At 42.9% G+C, this 22496-nt stretch overlaps 1 protein-coding gene across 1 annotated transcript in view; it reads left to right on the top strand.

Moving 5' to 3' along the window:
* MYBBP1A (MYB binding protein 1a) overlaps positions 1-22283 on the top strand; it is a 418097-nt gene extending 395814 nt beyond the window's left edge. Inside the window, exons 25-27 of the mRNA XM_085649771.1 lie at positions 10193-10294; positions 18700-18824; positions 20315-22283. Of these exons, the coding sequence (XP_085505897.1) occupies positions 10193-10294; positions 18700-18824; positions 20315-20684 (597 nt within the window). The 3' untranslated portion in view covers positions 20685-22283. The remainder of the gene's footprint in view (positions 1-10192; positions 10295-18699; positions 18825-20314) is intronic.
* The last annotated feature ends 213 nt before the right edge of the window (positions 22284-22496 follow it).

The raw sequence follows: 22496 nt of genomic DNA, 5'->3' as shown, positions 1-22496 counted from the left end.
ACCGCCAGCAGTCTAACAACGTTTGACCTGAAGTCAAAGGTCCCAAGGAGGTCCAGCATCTTCCGGCAACTCCCACTGTTTCATCTCTGCTTTGGAAGACTCAAGACTTCTGAGACCATGTCCATCTAGGAAACCAAAGACAACATCTCCCCTACAGCTTCCGACAGCCGGTGGCGCACTGAATGCTGTTTGCGGGTCGCGCTCAGCAAAGGCCTTTGTTCTTTTAACACTAGTCGCCAGACTAATGCCAGGGAACAGAAGATCTTGATGCCCTGGTTCATTACTTCTTTCTTCTTAGTTGGTGATCTTAATAACGTTTCCTGCGGCACATCTTCGAGCAGGTTTACAAAGACCAGGCCAAGGCCTCACTCACTATTTCGCGTCCTTGCGGGTAACGTGAAAGCCTTTGCCAGCTGTGAAGGGCTCCTACCCTCTCTTATGCTGCTAAACTCCTGCCAGGTGAACCCTAGCCAGCTGTTCCCCAGCTGGACTCTTTATTTATTTATTATTAGAACTTATAATGCGCAACAGCTACCCGCAGTGGGTTTCCCGGCGCCAGGGATAGACTCAAGAAGAAAAGAAAACACAGTACTATGCCAAAAACCAGCTGAAACAGCAAAATAGAGCTATTGAAAAAGCAAAGTCTTAAGTTTTTTCCGGAAACCGAATAAGTTGGCCTCAAGTTTAAGGGCAATAGGCAGTGCGTTCCAAAATTTGGGGCCTAGATGGGAAAAGGACCGACCACCCATTTTTACAAGTTTGAATCTTGGGACAACAAAATCACCATTAGCAGAGGATCGCAAAATGCGATTGGGTTTGTAGGTCTGGACAAGACTCTTTAGATATTTTGGGGCCGAGCCCTGCTTAATCTTAAAAAGGTAACATAGGGCCTTGAATTTTATGCGGTTTGGGACTCTCAACCAATGCGAACAGCCTGAGAAGCCGAGGATCTGCGAGGTAAATTACAGAGAAGTCGTGCCGCCGAGTTTTGCACCACCTGAAGTTTATTCAAGGTGACGTGTCGGCACCAAGATAAAGAACGTTTCCGTAATCAAGGCGGGACATAACTAACTCCTGTACTACGGTTCTCTGAGTAGAATGGGGGAGCATCCACAGAATTTTCTGAAGCCATCTTAGGATGGCAAAACAAATGGAGGCAACCTTGATGGCTTGCTGCCTCATAGATAACTTATCGTCTATGAGAAAGCCAAGGTTACGAACTACACAGACCGGTTGTGGAAGGGGTCCCATATCACTTGGCCAATGCTGAGGACCCCACAACTCTTTATTCTTCCCCAAGATGACGACCTCAGTCTTATCGCCATTCAGCTTGAGTAGATGCATTTGCATCCACTCAGCAACACGCGATAGTCCGGTCTTCAAGACAGATACACTGTTGCCTTCACTGCTGGAGAGAGAAAAAACAATCCGAGTGTCATCGGCGTATGAAAAAATTGTCAACCCAGCGTCCTCTACGATGGTAGCCAGGGGTCTAACATAGATATTAAATAGCAAAGGGCTAAGTATAGACCCCTGGGGAACGCCGTACGCCGATGAACAAGTGGCCGAGACGGCTTTCGCCGAAAAGACCTGGAAAGTGCGCTCACTCAGAAATGAGGCAATCCAGGCAAGCGCAGGGCCATCTACTCCCAGGGACCGGAGAGAGTTTAAAAGGATGGAATGGGACACGGTATCGAAAGCAGCACTCAAATCCAATAGGATGAGTGCAGATGTTTCCCCTCGATCAATACCGTGCCGCAACCTCTCCGTAACCCCAAGGAGAGCGGTCTCGGTAGAATAATGCACTCGAAAGCCGGATTGGGAAGGGTGTAAGAATTCCGAACTTTCCACTAGTTGATTTAACTGAGAGTTAACATGTCTTTCCAGCACCTTTGAAAAGAAAGGCAACAAGGATATAGGTCTAAAATTAGCCAGATTGGAAGTGTCCGCACCTGCCTTCTTTAGGAGAGGGACAACCATTGCGTGCTTCCATTCTTGTAACACATGAGACTCAATCAAAGAAGCATTGAGAAGTCTCATGAGAACCCGCCGGGGTTCAAGGTCCAGTAACTTTAGAACTTTCACTGGTATTGGGTCACGAGGAGATCCAGATCTAACGCTGTTCAGACAAGAGAGGAAGGAGGTGTCATCAAACAGTTGCCAGTTGGTGACCTTCACCAAAGGGGAAGGTGGTTCAGGCACAGCCGATTGCCCCAAATGAGATTCAGTTGCTGTCAAGGGAAAGCTCATAGAATCATATATGCGTTCGACCTTGGCAATAAAAAACTCGGCAATAGCTTTGCATTGGTATTCCTCCAAAGCTGGAGGGATCGGGACAGTGTCTGCTCCTCTTAGCTTTTTAACGACAGAAAAGAGGGTGCGTGGGCAATTCTGTGCCTGTGTCACTGTATTCACAGTGTAAGCGGCCCTGGCTATTTTACATTGGGTATGATACCCCTTCAAGGCTTCTTTGTATACTGCTTTTCGAGTAGTGGAGTAGGAGTACCTCCATTTCCTTTCAAGCACCTTGCACTTGGCTCTTAAAATCTTCAGGTCATCCGAGAACCAAGGTGCAGGGGATGATGTGATCTGGGACGTTTCGATGATGGAGGCAGTAAAGTAGTTATAGCACTAGTAAACCAGTGAGATACTGCCATGTTCAGCTCTGAAACAGGAACATTAGTATCGGGACAAGTATTGGAAAGGTACTGATTGAACTTTACAATATCAAGTTTTCCCCATTGATGAATAAGTTCATCCTTTCCACTGCAACCCTTAACTGGGCTCTTAATAAAGGACAGGGAAAAATGAACTGCGAAGTGGTCAGACCAGTCCAACGGACGAGCACTTTGAGAGCAATCAAAGTGTAAATTAGAAAGAACAGGGTCCAACAGGTGACCAGCAAGATGAGTGGGCCCAGAGTTGTGAGAGATTCAGAACTTTAAGATCATTTAGGAAATGCATACTAACAGTACACCGAGGGTCTTCAAGATGCAAATTAAGGTCACCTAAGATGGTGAAGTTTGCCGCTCTAAGAAGCAAAGGAGCTATGGATTCGGCGAAGGACAACGTCCATGTACTCGCTTTACCAGGGGGACGATAGACCAAAAGACCTGAAAGAGTAAATTGGGGGTTAGTTGCCAATTTAAATAAAGCAGCCTCGCAACCAGGTAGGAGAAAGGCTTCAAGCTTACACACGTAGCTAGATTTAAAAATTATAGCAATGCCCCCTCCTGTTCCGGAGACTCTGTCTTGCCTTACTATAACATAGTTGTTAGGGACAGCGATAGCAACATCCGGGCCAGAACTTTCCTGGAGCCACGTTTCAGTAAGAAATATTGCATCCGGCCTCTCATCAATAATAAAATCATAAATATGATATTTATGTTTCGGAAGAGACCTACAATTAATATTCCAAAATTGGAGTGGAGAACAAGTGAGTGGAGTTTTAACAACTCGCCGCCTCCCACGAGTTGGAATGTGAGTCAAAGCTTTACATTTAGTCATTTTGCGTGTGTAAAAATTACAACCAGGACATTTAAAATTATGAGTCGGTAAAACGCAGGAAATACAGTTAGCATAAGAGGAAGGTCGCAAGTTTTTTAGGACCTCACCTGTATATGTGCGGGTTCCTGCGGATGCATGGCAAACTGCCATGTTTGATGTAAGGAGAATGGCCCCTGGACCCGTCAAGACGCGGACAGGCGCAGACGGGCTAAACTCTGGCGTGAACTCCGGCTGAAATCCGGCGTCCCGCTGCGCGTATCCGCTGCGCGTTGGTGTGGCTTCCTTGTGTAGTGGTCTAGTGACCTTGCGACCCTACACCGCTGTAAGCACACTACAGCCACCGGACATGATTCCCTCACCTAAGATGGCCGCCAGTCTCGAGTCAGGGCAAAGGACCCGCGAAACGCGGAGGTTTAACAATTTTACAGTGCAGGTAAGCTGAAATGAGTGCAAGTCTGCGGGCAGCACTTTTAAAAACAAGGAAGAATCAAAATTAAATAAGAAATAAAATATCTAACAGGAATTTTTCAAAAGTAGCACAGAATACGCAAGATGCTCAACTAGCATATGTAGTCCGAGCGCTGCTAAAAAGATTTGCTGGCAGTAAGGCACAAATGCGTCTTCATGTATCAGCAGCCTGTGCCAAGCTGAGACTAGAACTGGTGGTAGGCCAGCGCAGGGGCAAACATGGCTGCCAAAGCCTGCCTCTGGCCATCCTTTGGTCCCTTCTCTTCTCTTATTGTTCACATATGTCCACTAAAGTATTTCCCCCCAGAAACGTCCTTCTGTATATATCGAGGTATGGCCCTGACGCCCATCACTTCATCACATATGTGTTCATTAGAAGTTTTGCCAGAGAATAACGTTTGAGGGAAAGAAAAGAGCGGTGTGGCCAGGTTCAGGTAACGGTGTGGGAGTCGAAGGACCCGTGCCCTCATTCTGTGCTGCTGACAGGGCAGCGGCCTGGAAAAAACGGAGCGACAACTGCGCAAAAGGTGGTTTCCCGTGTTTATCTGTCAACGGAGACTCTTCAAGATGTACTGTGCGTTTATGCGCCGCTTCTGCCACTTACCCCTATGCTTTGTCCCCCAGCTCTGTGCACAGGTTTTTGATCCGCAGAAGAGAAACGGATGCGCCTCTGAGACGTGTAATGTGTGTAATAACGCACACGTTTGACACCTCAGGCGTCTCACACTTTACTCCAGTATTGCCGTATTTGTTTCTCACACTGCCATTAAACTAAACTGGGGTTTGCTCTTTTGGTTGCCAAGTCAATGATAGTTGCCTGATAAAATTACAATACAGAAATCATACAAGTATATGGATGAGTTGTGTATCTGGAATTTCCCCAAAAAGATTCCGAGTCATGAGAAAGTACTAAAGCTGTTTTGTAGTTTTTTCCCCAAAGCAATCTGGTAGTCGTCCCGTAAATACTAAAATAAGACATTATTTCATTACTTGTGTAGTGGCGTCCTGAAGTTCTAATTAAAATCAAAGACGAGGTTCAGACCCTGAAAGTGTTCTTCTTTTTCTAATGTTTCCAGCTGTCGCAAGCAATGTCCAGATGTTCATATTCTGCCACAAGGATCGAGGTGGGAGGTCTCTAGGAAACAGTAGTCTCTCTTGAAAGCCTAACGTAAGTTGAGAGTAGGCCCCAGGTGTAGCGGGACGCCTCAGGTGTCAATTCTGCAATCTTATGAGCCACCCACTGAGCAATTTTGCATAATGTGACATGTGAGCATTTCATCCTTTCTGATTTGTGCTATACCTGTGTTGATCACCAGGCATAGATGACAGGATTCTTAATCCTTGAACCCCTAGATTCTTGTAATATTATTATAATGCAACTCTCAAAAACCCTTACCAACGGAATGCTAAAGGTGCAGAACCATGTGGTCAACCTGTGTCTAAGCAGGAGAGGTGGAAACTCGTGAACGTATTTTATGCACATGGACCAACCTGCGGTTAAAGGAAAAGCCTCAAAATGAAGTGTATTATAAAATAGGCCATTCTGTACAAGGTCGCAGGGTACCTTTGGAAACTGTCCTGCAAGTAGAACCCTACCAGGAACCTTTAGCCACATCATGGCCTTCCATCTTGAAGTCGAACTTCACAAAGATCAGCTATGACAGTATGGTGGCAGCTGCTGTCTCTGGTGTATTCGAGTCACTTGGTCATTGGGAGGCGTTCAAAAGTGTCTTGCTCAAGTCAGCCTTCTTTGTTTTTTAAGGAATATTGGACACCGATGTCAGAACTCCAAATATGTACCCTACTTCGCATTTAGACCCGTGATTCATTATATTGCCCCTTTTTTCGGTTTTGGCTCAATGTCGTTGTGTAGCACCACATTGGGGCTATGAGTCACGTGGAGATACTGCAAAGGGACATCTCTGCATGTTTCCAATGGAATATTAAGTACCTGCTGCCATGAAGAAAAAAATCCTTCCCCATTATAGTAAGGGCAAAAAGAGTCCCTCAACGGCTAATTGTAGCATCGGGGATAAAAACAGGGGTCCCTCTGAATGGTGCCAAATGTATCAACCTGTCTGAGATACCCATTGACCTCCTGTCCTGTCTTTCAAAGGTACAGCTGCCGGCCCCTCTCGACTGGAAAAATCGCTGCTGTTGGCCTGCTTTACCTCACCACCCAAGACATTCTACTACGCCTATCCCCAGAATACCGTAAGACTACCTCGTGTAAATACAGACCTTCGCATGTACCTCTGACCGCCCCCTCGAGGTCCTACCATTTAACACCCTCCCCAGACCTCAAGGGGCAATGGAGCATCGCCTGCACCACCAGGACAGTGTCACGTGTAAGGCTCAGAGCAGGTATTTTGAAAGCAGCAAAAGGTAAGTAAAAATAATTGCTCTGCGTGTGCACTCGTATGTTCATATACCGTTTTTTTGAGTTTGTATATATTGGTGTCCACTTGTTTGTGAGCCCACCCCGAAATGATTTCCATTACTCACCCCTAGTTAAATGCTAACCTTGACAAAATGGGGATATTTCTTGGCAATTTGTGGCATAATTCCCACCATGGTAAATCCCACCCTGAAATGATTTCCATTACCCACCCCTAGTTAAATGCTAACCTTGACAAAATGGGGCTATTTCTTGGCAATTTGTGGCATAATTCCCACCATGGTAAAATGCCGGCCCTGGCACAATGATAGTAATTCACGGCAACCTGTGGGTCCATGACAGGCCCACCCTTGGTAACATGCAGGCCTTCAAGCAACGGCAATATTCCTTGACTACCTGTGAGCATCCAATGTAATGCTCTGGTAAAACAATGGCCCTTGCATAATGTTGGCATTTCGTCACAACTTGTGGGCATCTGTGGCATATTGCTCACCCTGGTAAAATGCTATCCCTGCCATGGTGCTGGTAATTGTTGGCAATTTATGTGGGCAGCCAGTCTGTATAGGAGAATGGTGGTAATTTTAGGGTTATTGTGGGCACTCATATTATGGTGGTCTCAGCGTCTGGCACTTGCAAGATGGTAGAAGTTATTGCCATGTTGCGGGCATCATGGTATAATGGTACCTCCGGCTGGTCCTGACAGAATGGTGTTCATTCTTGATGGGGACAACGGATCCCTCCCTTGGGATATTGGTGGTCCTTTCAGTATGGCGGTAATTCTGGCAAAAGTTGAGCATTGCATTGTGGTACCTATCCCCAGAATAGTTTTGACACTGACACAATGGTAGCAATCCTGGCACATCATATTGTGGGTATCATGGGCACAATGTTGCTTCTGGCATCATGGTGGGAATTCTTGCGTTATTGTGGGCAGGCAGGTCATATTTCTTTATATATTATGGCCATACTTGGCACAATGATGCTCAAAACTGCTGTGGTGCTTGCCCATGCATTATGCTGCTTTTTCATGACCTATTGTGAGTGTGCATGGACTGATGTCCCCACCCTGGCATTATGCTTGCCATAATGGAATTGTGGTAATCTATGGCATATTGTGAACAGCCATGGTGATATGTGCCGAAGCACAAATGTAAATGATTTTGAATGAATTAAAACTCAAGCAGGCTCAAAGAAGAAAGGAACCAGTGCAAGAGAACATTTGTAAGGTGTCCGATAGTGTACATACTTACCCAACCCTCTCTCCTAAACCCAGGAACCATCTTTGTCAGTGCCTGTGGTTTGGAAAGAGGGTCAGGAAAGGTAAACCTATTGCATTTGCAAAAGTTTATTTTTCAAGTTGATGCCTCTCTTAGTCCACCAAGGGGGCCCGATTATTCCCATAATCTCAATTCCCCAAATTTCCAAAATCAATTTAAAATACCCCGGTGATGTCGATCTTTTATCATATTCCTGCTTCTTTACATTGAGGTATGTAGATAATAGACTAAGTTGCTGGTCGCTTCTCCAAATCCAATGAAATTATCTGAGTGCATTCTTCTATAACTCTCTCATCCCTATTTTACCTGAGTTTTAGTACCATAACAATGCAGGTGTCACCCAGATCTAACCTTGTGTGGGAAATGAAGAACTCCCCAACTGTCTCTTGGTTATGACCATATCTGAATGGAGGCCAAGTGGCTAAAACTAAAGGCGCGTGGTAGCCATATTCATATGTGGCCTACCGTGTTTTTTACTGTCTAAAGACCATATAATCCACAGCATATCAAAGTTATGGCTTCAGAATGTCATTGAGAAAAACTTCGAATAGCAAGCTTTTCCTTGTGCAAATTTGCATTCTCGTGCAAGTAATGTTACAAAATGAGGCCAGTGGGCCACTGTTAGCCACGGCCCATGGATTCTTTACTTATTCCTAGAAGGAAGGCAGACGGTGGAGAAGGGGAAGTACCAAGTCGTGACAGAGACGAGCTAGAGCGATAGAAGAGAAGAGGTAGACAGCTAGCGGATAAGAAGGGTAGCAGGCCAAGAACGCACAAAACAAATTAAATCAAAGAAAAGAAAAGGAACCTAAAGAAAGTCAGGCAGTGGGCTAGAAAGTAGTGTGGGGTGTGGAGGGAATAGGAAATGGGGGAGTAGAGGATCTGGATTACCGGGCTATCTCTTGAACAAACCTATTTAAACATAAGCATTGCATATGCAAAATTATTTTTGAATGAAATAAACCTCAAATCATGAAAAACATGTTAATAAAAAACATTGGAATGTTGACTTCTAAAAAATTTTTAGGGATTGCTGGGTAGATATTTTTGGGGAATAAAACTTATGTACCATTTCCTTCAATTTTCATTCTTAAATAAGGATGCAGTTATCACATGTAAAACGTTTGACTATGGTAATTTTGTTCTCATTGCATTTTATAGGACCAAAGTTAAAACCAAAGCAGATTCCTAACAGAGTAGCCCGTCGGCCTTTACAAATATGAGCTCTTAGCCGTCTCTCAAGCTACCTCCTATACAGGCTGCCGTATGATAGTGAGAAGATTCCTTTTCACCCCTCTCGCCAAATGAAGGCAGCTCATCCCCTAGGCCTGGCGTATATAGCCATTGCTTCTTATTTCTATCTTTTAACCCGAGTTGTTACTAATTGTTGTCCTAAAATACTGTCAAATATTTCACATTGACGTGCTTTTTCGCTTTCTGTATGGATGGCGAAAGCAAATTCTCTGTGCCTAAGAAAAGGGCACCTTCTGTTTGGAGATACCCATTCTGTTGTGCTGCATTCAGAGCGGTGCGCATGCCTGGCTCTCTTGCCCTGTATCAAATGTTTTTCCCGAAGCCTGATGTTGCATCTTTTTTTTTTTTATCCACTTCAAATTCTATTGTGGCTGTTTTCGCTATCCTAGAGATCCCCAGTGAAAACATTTATTCTCCCTATATTGTGTAGCATATAGAGAAGTGGTGTTTAGTGTTAGTACATGATATTTCCAGTCTGTAATGTCATTCCCATCTGCCTGGCTGCAGAATTTGACCATTTGAAACCCTGTAAAACTTAATTTGCAGAGTTCCTTAAGTAGGGGCATGTGCAATGACCATATTACCCACACACAGTGAAATTGCCTAGCACCTGGCTCAGGGGATGCGCAGCAGACATCCAGGGACCCTTTTGCCCATTTCACTTGTGTCCTGGGATGCTCGTGGGTCCTCTTGTTAGGTCTTAATACATAAATCGGATTGGCCAAAACAGCCCATGATTGGTTGTTATTTTAGTCGCTCAGATTGGCTGAATTAGTCCACACCAATGCAGATGGGAAAAATAAGTGGCGTTGACGGGCGATTTTACCCCTTGAAAGTCTTACGTCCATTGCTCGATCATCTGAGGCTCTGCACACTGAAGCATATGTTAAACAAGTCACAGATATAATTTACTTTGTAGCCTAACACTTGATGGTGAATTTAAGTGCTAATTAAAAAAAATGTCCTCAAACACAGCTATATATAACAGCGTTTGTAATTTAAGTTGACTTAAGGTGCATTGACTGTATACATCATCCCCGTGTAGGCCATTTGCTGATTCGTTTTTTTTGTATTTGATGTTGCTAAGGTTTTCCTATTGAGCGACTTGGAGTAGGGAAGGGATTCATAAAGCATCAAACAGAACAGACAAGGAGTTCAGTTACCCTTTACAGAGTGTATTCCTCCAAGGTCATTGGACAGCCGCAGCGGTCTGTCTAAAAGGCAGGTTGCATGAACCTGTTTGGAATTCATCTGTCTTGGCATCTAATATTGTTTGCTTCATTTGTAGAGTTTAAAGATGGTGGGAGAATTCAAGGTCAAAGTTGACCAGGAAAAAGTGATGAAGTGTTTGGATTTATTGGCCTTCCTCATCAAAATGGTGAAATCACAGGTATGTCATGACTTTCTGGACAAGTTGTTTCTGCGCTTCTTGTGTAATTTATTGCCTTTTTTATGTGTTTTTCTCAGTACTGACCAAGTCTTCTTACGCAGGTTTATGCCACTTAGTATATGAATTGTCTGTTGTTATTTTAGACCTACTGTCTTCTCGTAGATTTAACAAATAAAGTGGGCCACCTTGACCTTGGGGGGCAGCTCTGGCAGATCACAGAACATGTAGTGATTCGTGCCACATAAGCAGGATCTCTACGCTTTCAGTGGAGTCGCTATAGTATGGTGTCTCTATTAAAGGCATTGAGCTTGGGCGAGCAGACCCATGTTTGTAGCTCTGGCTGGGCATGGTTGGTTTTGTTTTCAAAACAGAAGTTTCTTGAAAACAAAAAAATAACAGCTGAGAATACACAGGTAATTTTTGAAGTCTTCGCTGTCTCAGCAGTCTCAGACAGGGAGAATTAGTCATGGTCTCTGTCCTTGATGTGGCAGGGCAACCATCACTGACTTAATGACACAGTGGCAGATGAGGCGTCCGTTAAAATGTTCCCACTGGGGAACCAGCCACGAATCCACCGGTGCAGACACGGTGGCTGCACACCGCTAAATCGGGTGGGAGATGATCATCTTTTCGTCAAAATTCTAAATGGGATAGTAAGATTTAAAAAAACTGAAATGTATGCATCGCATCATGGTTTTCTTAAAATAATTTAAATCAAGAGACTAGTAGTACCATCTTGCCAAGTGTGAAATTAATCAAAAAGAGACCAAATTGGTTAGGCTGACCCTCTGAACATACATTAAAACAAACTTTGGCAATGTCAATAAATCTCACCTTTGTAACCTATAGGCTTTGCCAATGCTTTTTGCCACTGCTCTGTAGCATTGGTAAAAATACAAATGTTATTTATCAATGCTTAATAGCATTAGCCCAAAAAATTAAAGCAAAAAAAGGTGCGTCTTTCCCTTACCGCACAAGTGTGTGATGACGTGTGCCCATAGCTAGGGTTGATGTGAGCACATTATTTACAGATCAAAGATGGTAGACTCCATTTAGATTGGTAAAAAAAAACATGTAGTTTAAGTGGCGTGAAAGCACATTTTGTAACTAGTAGTTGCTCAGCAGCAGCAAATGACAACTGCCAGACGTTTCAATGGACGAATGCAGGAACGGTGGGCATTGGAAGCAACGGAGACATTTGAGGCTAGGCTGGGGGAGTCCAAAAAAATGCAAAGGCCATGGAGAGGTGGGGAAAGCAGTGGACTAGCAGGTGATAAGTTACAACATGGAGTGTGCACGTGTAGACGGATGTTTGGTGGAGGCAGGCACCAAATGAGGAAGAGGGCTCAAACGCATGTACTGTCGTGGAGTGCTGAACGGAAAATAAATAAGTTCCCTAAATGTGAGTAGTAGCAGGATAGACATCATCCAATGAAAAGGATGGTAAAGGGTCTATGCTCCTGGGGAGGGACAAAAACAAGAAGAGGAAGGCTAACCATAGAGTAAGAAGTAAGTGAGTAAGAGTGACCAAGCCAACCAATGGTAAGCAAGGGGAGGGCTCTAAGCGCACTGTAAGATTTTTGTATGAACCAGAAGAGACTTTCACCTACAGACAGGTAAAAGCCGTCTTGTACGAGAGACCTAAAAAAAGGACCCTTGTTGATTTGTTTGACTGAGGACACCCTAACTTTTTAAAACACTCGGGTACTCGAGTCTCTGTGGACATGAAACAGGTGTGCCTCTCCTTGAAGGGGTACTCTGGAACTTTTGAAAATATTATAATGCATGGAAGTCAGCGGTTTTGACTGCTGTACCCCCCCCCCCCCTAAAAGGTTAAAGAACAGTGAAACATTTATATCAGTTACTTAAATTATTAAAACGTATGAAGGTAAAATTGAGAGACGCACTTTTATGTCAGTCATGGATTGAATTGGAAAAAAGCCCATCCCTACTTTTGAAAAGAGTGGACCGTTTTAAAAATGGGAAGCACATTCATTTCTTGGAATGCAGCCTCCCCACTTTTGTAGAGATGGTATGGTAACTAGGCAATTTATTTTTATTGTGCCCCTGTTCTCGGACATCTTAGTTTCTCAAATGGAGTCTTTTTTTTGATATCCTAATTTTGAGTTGTCAGCATTTTACAACAAACTCGCCAATAAGAATTTACTACTCAGACCAACTAGCAGCAGTTTGGCAGGCAGAACATTGAGTGAAAGGAAAAATATTACAGCTATTGGGATTGATCCAAAGACATGCAGCTTGTATTCAGGCACCGGTCTGTGAAGATACCGCAGCCCAGACAAACGTAATGGTGTCCTCGTTGTGGTTGATCCGGCTTCCTCTACCGCCCCAAGGAGAACAAAGATTGCTCTGTCCGCAAGGTTTTCTTATAATTCTTGGGTGCAAAATGCATGAGCTAGCTGTGGACCCGAGGTTTCATCACATTTGTGGACCCAGGTTTCACAACCCGTCCCATGAAGCAATATGTTTTGCCTTAATATTCTTTCTTTGCTTTGAGCCAGGTGTGGAATATAGAGTAAAATCACTTTTCCCACCACATTTATTTTTTAAAGATTGGGGGTGGGGAAGGTGCTCCATCTTCCACAGTTGTGCCCAGAAGGCACAGATCGGACCTGCATGTTTATTACTTCTGAGAAGGGTAACCACAATCCTAACCCAATATTTTTTGGCCCTCAGAGAGGACCAGACTTTAGTTGTGCAGTCCCCTTCTTCTTGCTGCATCTAACCACGATCACGTACAGTCAGAGTTGGCAAAACTCTTGAATACATTGTGCATAGTAACGACTGTTGTTTAGTCTTAATTGTCATAAAGAGATGTTGAGTTAAAGGTGGGATTGAACGAGTTTACTAAAAATATTATCTTTAAAATATGTCCTTTTTTATTATTTGAAATTTCTGTCTAGAAGCCGAAGAGGAGGTTTGGAAGATTAAACCTTTTGTTCCGGCGCCACTCAATCATCCCTCCCCATCGTCTTATCATCCCTTATGTCCCAGTGCTTCCATACTGCACTCTGTGCTTATTGTGTGGGGACGTGCAGGTAGAATTCTCTTTACACACTGTCCATCTCTGCAACCATCTTTGGATCCTTATTAAGCCAGCACTGTCCCCATTGTAGGTGGTTGCTCATACACATGGTAGCTGCTTAGAGGTTGGTCCCAAAATATAATAGATCACAATAGTGCCGTACCAGTAGCGGCTGGTGTCCGTTAAATGCAGTGAGGCAGCGCGGATGGGGGGGGCTTTAAAAAAAAAAACAGCTTACCTGTCAGTCTTGTACTCTGCACTGTTTTGGCCCTCTGGGCACAGGCTGAAAAATAAAATGATCATATAAAATGTGCTGGCTTAATAAGGATCCAAAGATGGTTGCAGAGATGGACAGTGTGTAAAGAGAATTCTACCTGCACGTCCCCACACAATAAGCGCAGAGTGCAGTATGGAAGCACTGGAACATAAGGGATGATAAGACGATGGGGAGGGATGATTGAGTGGCGCCGGAACAAAAGGTTTAATCTTCCAAACCTCCTCTTCGGCTTCTAGACAGAACTTTCAAATAATAAAAAAGGACATATTATTTTAAAGATAATATTTTTAGTAAACTCGTTCAATCCCACCTTTTGCCTCTGCGGGCTGGCAAGTGGCGATCCTCCGCCATAGAGGAGGAGCCGCCGATGCGTTTCTCTAGAGTCCACATTCCTGAAACTGCCTGCAGATATTTCCGAGTTACAAGTAAACAGCAGTGGTAGCTGGTAGTTTCCTTTTACTGTCCTGTGTTATTTTTTTCCCCAAACCTTCCCGTTTATGATATGTAATTTGGATGTTTTGCCTTAATACATTTTCAGAAATGTTGTTTTGCAAATGTCTTTTTTGTACATTTTCAGATTTTTATATAACTTGCGCTTTATTTCTTAACCAAGGCCTGACTTTACCAATTCAACATTACTTCATACCCCCAATAACATCTTGGCGCTCCAGTTTTGGTTCATATGAGCCAAAAAATTATAAGTATGTCTGAAAAAAATCTAAACAGATAGTTATGAAGAGAACTAGGGAAAATCTAATTTAAAAAAGTACTTGGAGGGAGGAGCAAAGAACTTAACATTTAAAAATAGGAGGAGATTTTTTTTTTCTGTTAATGCTGATTTACTAAATACAAGTCGGAAACCGCAAATAATCGAGCACCACAGTGAGTCATTCGTCCAATATACTGAATGAACCCATAGTAATCATTTAGGGGTAGCCAGGGTTGCTTTTGGGTACGCTTGGGCTTGTCTTTTCTACCCCTGTTCTCAAGGGTTCATGAAAGCAGCAAATATGAAAGGAGCAGTTCAAAGGGTGAGCAATATGCGATTTTGATGAATCATTGTCCATGAAAAGAGTTCTGATTGAATAAAGTGTTTTTAAAAAAAAATGGATTAGACTGCCAAAATTCAAATATTTTTAACGCTTGACATGCAGGCGGGTTTTAGTGTTGAAATTTACTAAGTAATGTGAATGAGCCTGAAGATGCCCTCCTGGCACTTTGGTTGAAGGTACTAGTACTAGTTAAAATCATAAAAAGAGTGGAACATACCACCATGATGAAAGCGTCATAATTCAGATACAGAATAAAAATTACATTAAAACATTTTTAGTTGTGGTAACCCTCGTGTGGGATGGAACCAAAGAGCAGCGGATTATTATAACACCAATGTAAACATGTCCATGCTTTTTGTTGTAATTAAAGTGCTAATGCCAACGGAAAATGGGGAGGGAGCAAAGTTCAAAACTTCTATGCATCATTTTCTATCCAGGTTCTTAAGTCACTATGGTTTCATATCCTGGAACATTTACTGGTATGATCATGTTTGTGCCTAGGGCTTGTCATAGAAAGGGGCTTTGGAAGAAAGGGGAGTACAGAAACAGGTCTAAAAAAGACTTAGGCCGACCTTATACCCTTCTGCCAAGTTGTTATTTTGGTGTTTCATTCTTTCCAAGGTTTTGTGCTGTTTCTTTCTTTTCTAGTTCTTGTGCTGCTAGTGACAAAAATGTGACAGTGTTGCAAGACAGTTGAACTGAAGAACCGCTGACGCATTTTATGACAGCCGCTCTGCAAGTCCGGATTTGAGTTTCTCTTAGGATTGGCCTTAAAATTGATGTCCTTAGGTTATGTAGTGCCGGACAGATGCACAATAGATGTAGTAGTGACTCTGCTCCGTTACCACAGAGGCAGCAGTCCAGGGATGGCCAGGTCTGTAGCCATTTTGGGGTGAGATCTTTGTTTGAAAAAGAACCCAATCTCAGTAAGGTCAATTTCCGCTTGTAGTAGTCTCTGAAGCATTCTTGCAGATAGGGTTGTGGTTTCGTATGCTTATAGGATGGGATCACTGACCATGCATGACTTTTGCCGGCAAATATGGTTTTATCGGTTTGAAACGATAATTTTTTATTGATTTGTTTGTGATTTTTTTAAAAACAGGGTATGACATGGGTGTTTGCCAGGCTTCCTCCAGATTTAGCGTTAGAAGCGCTTGTTTTAAAATTTGGCATATCGAATTTTTGTTCCTTGATTGTATTTCTACCTCCTCCCAGCAGTGGTGGGCAAGCGTGTTATCTTCCGCAGCCCTCATACGCCAGTAATATTTGGCCAGGACACCTTGTCTGGCCTGCGTCTGGTTCATTAATTGGCGATTGCCATTTAGCAGGAAATTGATTTTTGCCCAAAACTGTTTCGAGTTTCTCTGCTTACTTGCGTGGAGCAAGTTGGCCCCCAAATTTTCCTTGTATGTTCGTTTGGCCACCTTTATTTCGTGTTTTAGTTCCCTTTTCGTCTTTTCTATGATTATGAGAGTCTGTTGTGAGGGTTGGGGACCATTAGTTCGCATTAACCTTAGTTGTTTGTTCAGTTGCGTTTTTATTGCCCGTATGGTTGGCGTGTACCATGGCCCACCTCTGGTTCTGGGTGTTTTATGATCTCTGTGGGTAGGTTGATATTTTTTATTGATGTTTGTAAAAGTCTCCCAGAGCCCCGTAATATCTCCAACGTGGTCTGCATCTGTAGGTGTTAACAACGACCGGCATGTCTCCATTATTTTGTCGCTGTTCTTTTCATCCCAAATTAGCTGTTTTAGGTTGTAAAGTTGTGTCGTTAATGTAAGAGGATTTGCCTGCTCTGACTCAGTTGGAGTGATGGTTAATGTAAAAGTTTGAGGGTAATGGTCGCTTTCAACTCGATCCTGAATTTGAAAATCTGTTATGTATGGAAATAGATCAGGGTCGGCTAGCGTAAAATCGATTGTTGATCCTGTTTTAGATGTAACCCTCGTGAATGCGGCTGGACTGTCCAAGGGGCTTCTACCATTTAAAGTGTGTAAGAAAAGTTTGTCTAATTTTGCAGAACAGTTCTTGCCCATAAGGTCTTGTCTACTTCGATTACCCTGCCTTGGCTGTATGAAACTCGGTAGGTTGCGCTCTTGGCCTTGGATTAAGTTCATATTAAAATTCCCTGTTATTATGTTGGCACTTGGTTAGGTGCTTTTCAGTGTTTTAATTGCTTGATCCTTTGGTCCTTCTCCTGTAGTTACTGGATGGATGTAGAGATTCAATATTAGTAGGTCCATTGAAGGTGAAAGATCTACTTTGGTACATTGCATCCACGAAGAGTCCAGATCGATGCTTATGTCTCCCCAGGAGAGGTCCGTAGATATATAAGTCGACAAGCCCCCTTTGGCCCTCATGCCGTGCCTCCTTTTTTGCTGGAATAATAATTTCTTTGTAGCCCACTAATGGAGAGTTTTTTGTCTGCCAGGCTTCTTGAAAAAGGAGTATGTCATGATGTTGGATAAATTCCACAAAATCTTCTTCTTCTAACTTTGCACTTATGCCATTTAACATTGCAGGATCAAATCCTAATGCCCCTTGATTTCCTAGGTGATTGGCTTGAAATGGTTCATACTTGTCCCCACTGCCTAGGTCCCGATGTTTTTTGGGGAAGTGCTTTGAGATCTGCTGCTTCTCTTTGTGCAATTGTAATTGTTGTTTGTCTGATTGGATGACCCTCTTCTTCCTTGATGCAGGTCAGATCCGGGCCTTTTGGGCCTTTTAATAAGCTCTGTTTCTGTGTTTGTTGTTGTTGTTGTAATGGGCTAGGGTACCGCGGGGGCTCCACCTTTTTTAGTTCTATGCCCCAATTTGAGAAGTCTTCCCTATGCTGCAGGATCAAATCTGTGAGGCTATAATCGGTACATGTTAAGATTGTGGAGTCTGGACCGGTTAGGAGAGGGCTTGGTTTAAATTCTATACTTTCCAAGTCACTGGATTTTATATGACTTGTAGAAGGTAGTTCTTCTAGTAGTTTTAGTATTGATGATTTCGTTTACTGGCTTTTTTCTCATGTCCATGTTCAGAGTCTCTTGCATATGAGGGCATCCCACCTGGATGTCAACTCAACAAAATGCCGGGGATAGCAGAAGTGACAGCACGTCTCCATTGAAGGTCTGGGAGGTGAATTATTGAAAGTAGACATTGCTTTGAGAGGTGTTTACTTTCTGTTCCTGCCTCTTCCTTCATACACTGTTGGCCATGCACGAAAAATATTAGTCTGAGGTAGCTGCTGATACCCCCTGGTAAGGCCTAATCGATGCCCAAGAAATCCTTTTTGCCCCTTTCGGGATCCATTATGAAGCATGAATGAGGCCTACAGCTGCTGAGGGAAGCGCAGAGTGTAGACAACCCTGAGGGCGTTGATTGTGCATCACCACGGCGCTGTAGTGATTGGGTGAGGTAGGAAGGGTCCCATGGATATTTTGGTCAGATGAGCACATAGGCATAGTTACTGCCTACCCCATCGAAGGGTAATTGGACTTTACCGCTGCACCTTTCAGGTGAGGAGAGTCCAGCCTCAGGCCCCTGTTAAGATAGCAGTGCACCAGCAGTTCCTCAGAGCATGGTGTGTCGGCACAGCAAAAGTGCTACACGTGGTGCCCCGGTTTGTTATGCATATGGAGGAACAAGGGGTTGCGCCTGTACCCACCGCTCATGAGCTGTGTCCCGTGTGCTCTTTCAGTAGGCCGGCCACAGGAGCGTATTATAATTTTAGGTTCACAATAGACGTATGCGGCCAGTTTACTTGTGGTGGGTTTTTAAAAACACTGCCTCAACAATAAAGAAGTGTGATTGGCCACCTACAGAGTCCTCGTTCAATGAGCAGGTTGTGTTAGCCTTTTAGTTGTTAACCTAAAGCACATTTATATCGGACCTGTGTCCTGTTTGCATGTTTTTGTAGCCACTCTGCATAAAGCTGACGAAAGCAGTTATGACCAAGCCTCAGAGGATCGCCACGAGGCAGGGTGGTTTACGAGGCTCCCGTATACTTGCCCACTCTTACTCGTTCTCCTTTACACCTCAGGCACTGAACGTTACCTTGGGAGAGCTGCACCCCGTGCTGCAGGCGCTGAGCCAGCACGAAGGATTTGAGAAGTCCATCCGCCTCGACGACACGTACTGGCATGTGATGAAACTGCTAGGGTTCACGTAAGTTTTGTTACTGTTACTTGCTGACTCTTTGCTATATGCCTGCCTTATTGCCTTTGTCATCATTTTTCATAAGACCAGATGTCTGGAAGTTACATAGCTTTTCTCTTTGAACCAATTAAGCTAATTGCCTTTATCACAGAGTATCACAGTGCAAAACGTCTACTCCTAGGTTATGCCACAAGGTGCCTCAAACACCAAAACCCTTACCTACAGACTTTAACACAGTGTAATAGCGAGCCACCTTTAAAGGCCTAATGTATAACTTTTAATAATAAACTCATCAGGCCTCTGGCATCTAACATACATTTCCCCAATGAACCAACCAGGCCTAGTGCCTCAATCACTGGCCTATTGTCTTTATCACTGTCACCAAAACCAACTCAGGCCTACTGCATGGAGCATAAGCTTTTCTACAAGAAATTCATCAGGCATAACATTATTTAAAAACTCAAAATTTGGTAATACTGACTAATTAGTCCTAAGGGAGCCTAAGAAGGATTTTGACAGTGCAGATTTTCTACCCCGGGTATTTGCCAGAAGGGATAGCCAACACCAAAACCCTTACCTACTACAGTAGTCTGTGAGATTCTATTAAAATACCTGTCTACACGCTTTATAAAGTGTAGTAATAAGCTATCCTAAAAGGCCTATCGCCTTTCACATATGGTTTTCATAATAAATACTCCTGCCTTTTTTCATAATATTTCATAATAACGAATTCAGCCATCATCATTGCCTTTTCATAAAATTATAGTTTGGAAACAAATTAATTTGCCAAAACAATATTCAACTTTAACAAGGATTATCACAGCATTAATCTTCTACCCACGTCGTTTGTCAAGTGGGTTAACAAACACCCAAACTCTTGCCTAGGTGGACATGGAACAAACTTACTCTAAGATCCCTTAACTTGGGGGCCAAGGTGCAACAGCAGAAAGTGGGTGGAGCCAGGGGAGCGGCGTCATGAAACAGTCTGACAGTCAGCCTATACTTTTATTGTAACTGTAAATGTGTTCTGCCTTAGTTAGTTGGTCACAAAATAGGCTAGAGTTTAAAATATCTTATGACCTGTACTAGCGCAGTGATCCTTTAGTGGCCATCAATTTTCAAGGGAGAATAATAATGGTAAGATAACTCACCCTGGTGGTGAATGCATTTACTGGAGGGAGCTGTGCTTTGTCTAGATATAGTTTTGACTCAAAGTAGCATATAGGACTAATATGCATTCTGCAAAGCACAATATGTAATGTGCAGATCACAGATTTATATTTTATGTAGATAGCCTACTGAGGTTCTGCTCTTGTCACAGAGATCTTCTTGTTAGTATAGACAACCTCAAACAGTGTGGTAAGTTTCAAATCCTGATTTTGGGTTTCTCCAGATCAAATCCTTCTAACATATACCTTTCAAAATGGATGATATGTGACTCCTGATCCTTGTAGCCCTCGTTGTCTTATTAACTCTTGTTTGGTTAACTTTGATTGTAGGAGACCCAAGAAAGAGAAGAAAAAGCCACCACCCACTGATACTCCATCTGGTGAAGGTGCACCAAAGAAAAAGAAGGGGAATCTGCCAGAGTCAAAGAAACGGAAGAACCGGAAGAAGGTGGTTTCAGAGGGACAGAATGGTGTGGTCACCAAACAGCCGAGCAAGGAAGGTGAACCGCAGGGGCCGAAGAAGAAAAAGAAGAACCGGAAGAGGAAAGCGAGTCAGAGCGTACAGGAGACTTTAGCAGACCAAAGCCCATCTTCAAAGAAAGAAAAACAGCAGTCTGAGAGTAACAACAATGCAGAAACAACAAAATCAAGCACATCAAAGAAGAAAAAGAAAGCAAAAACGGTTCAAGTGGCCAAATGAATAAGGACACCCTGTACTTACTTGAACTTGCTATGCAAAATTTTACCATCGTTTGTACAGCCCCCTGTATGAAATGTGTATGTTATTTTTGCTGTTGAGTCCTTTGCCATTTTCCGAAAGTTTTAATAAACCCAAGAGGGAGTCCACATTAATCCAGTGGAACTCTTCAGCGTTGATGTGAGAAGGAAGGACGTGGTTACACCCAGCCGCATAGCTGGAGTCCAGCCAGTGAGCACTAAAGGGTCTGGCTCTGTTTTTGCACATGGTAAAGGCTTCTGCCAAATATTGGACGTACACCAAAAAAATCCAAAACTTAACTTCTCCTTTGAAAACGAAATGCCTTTGTAAAATATTTGACAGCTCAAGGGCGACAGAAACATTAAGGAAAATTGCCATAACTGTCGACTTTTTCCTTTCCCGTCAAGGATTGTTGTTTCAGCCAAGCGTCTCCTTACTTACAAATTTGTGATCATGTAAAACAGACAAATATAGTGTTCCTAAGTGTGTAATTACTTCAGGTTTCTAACAAGTATATTCCTATTTTACCACATTTTCTTTTTAGTCATAAAAAGGAGTTATTTTTGTGAGTTTATATTTAGAAGTTCCTTCTAATAGAAGATGAACGTCAAGTTAATGTATCCCTGGTAAAAGACTGCTGTCCTTTTAATCAGATCCACGAAATTCGGTGTATTTTCTTCCATGTGCGTAGAGAAGAACAGCAACTGATGTTGGTCCAGAGTCCTGTTGCATCATGCGGATACCCAAGTGCTGAGAGATGGAGACCGAGGAAGAGAGGCCGAAGATGATGTCTTCAAGTGCGTCGGTTTAGACATATGACATGCTAGAATTAAATAATTTTTTTGAAAATCCCCTGGATTATCTCTGAAATTCTACCTTTTTCATAGATTATTCTGAATACTTCTCTAGCAGACGGTTTGTAGGAAAATGTACATTTGAATATGTTTATCCCATTTTGTCTCCATCTGGGGAACGTTTTTCCATGTGGAGAAAGCCCTTCATTCTCTGCCTGGAAATAGGAGGGTGTTCAGGCACTTCCTCGCCTTAAATGTGCACCTAATCCAACCTTTTATCGAGTAATTTTATACAGGGTAAGACTAACCTTCCTCAAATATCAAAAAAAGTGCCCCAGAGAAGAGCTCTTGGAATAGCCCTCCTTATGATACTAGATTGCTGAAGAGGCAGACTTGTGAGGTTAAGGGGTTTCATCCTTTTTATAAAAACATTTATTCAGATTTTTAATGAACTTGATTAACCCCTGCGGCCGGGAAGTATGGTGGATTACTTTCCCTACTCCAGCAATTTAGCCTTTTTTAGGTATTAGAAATTTGAGACGGGTGGTACTGGTGTTCTTTATTAAAGATCTCCTCTTATTTCCCTAGCCTTATTACAGTAATTCAAAGCATAGTATCTTTCTCTATTTAATCATACTTTCCTTCATTTTGCGTTAAATGTCTAAAGGGGTTTTTATACCTGCTATACCTACTGGTAAAATTAAATGCCGTCAGGTGGCAACATGCTTTGGTTTTTTTATTTTTATTTTTGTGGCTTATACTTCCAATAAAAAAAAATGAAACAAAATTGGTCTAGTTTACTAAGGAAGGCCATCCTATTGTCTTTACCAGTACTTGTTGGCTTGTGAGACTGGTAAAGACTACATTTATTTGTCTAAAGTACATTTTAAAGTCTAGCTGATTTTTATTCTGCATGGCAATGGATTTGGAGTTTCCTTTCTGAAGAGCTAATGTGACCAGTTTCTTCATACTTTCCCCCCTGTCTTCCCTGCAACTTGTT

This window comes from Triturus cristatus, chromosome 3_2, assembly GCF_964204655.1.
Source record: "Triturus cristatus chromosome 3_2, aTriCri1.1, whole genome shotgun sequence".
Lineage (NCBI taxonomy): Eukaryota > Metazoa > Chordata > Amphibia > Caudata > Salamandridae > Triturus > Triturus cristatus.
Note: the sequence above shows the minus strand (reverse complement) of the source record. Positions and strands in the feature narration are given on the sequence as shown.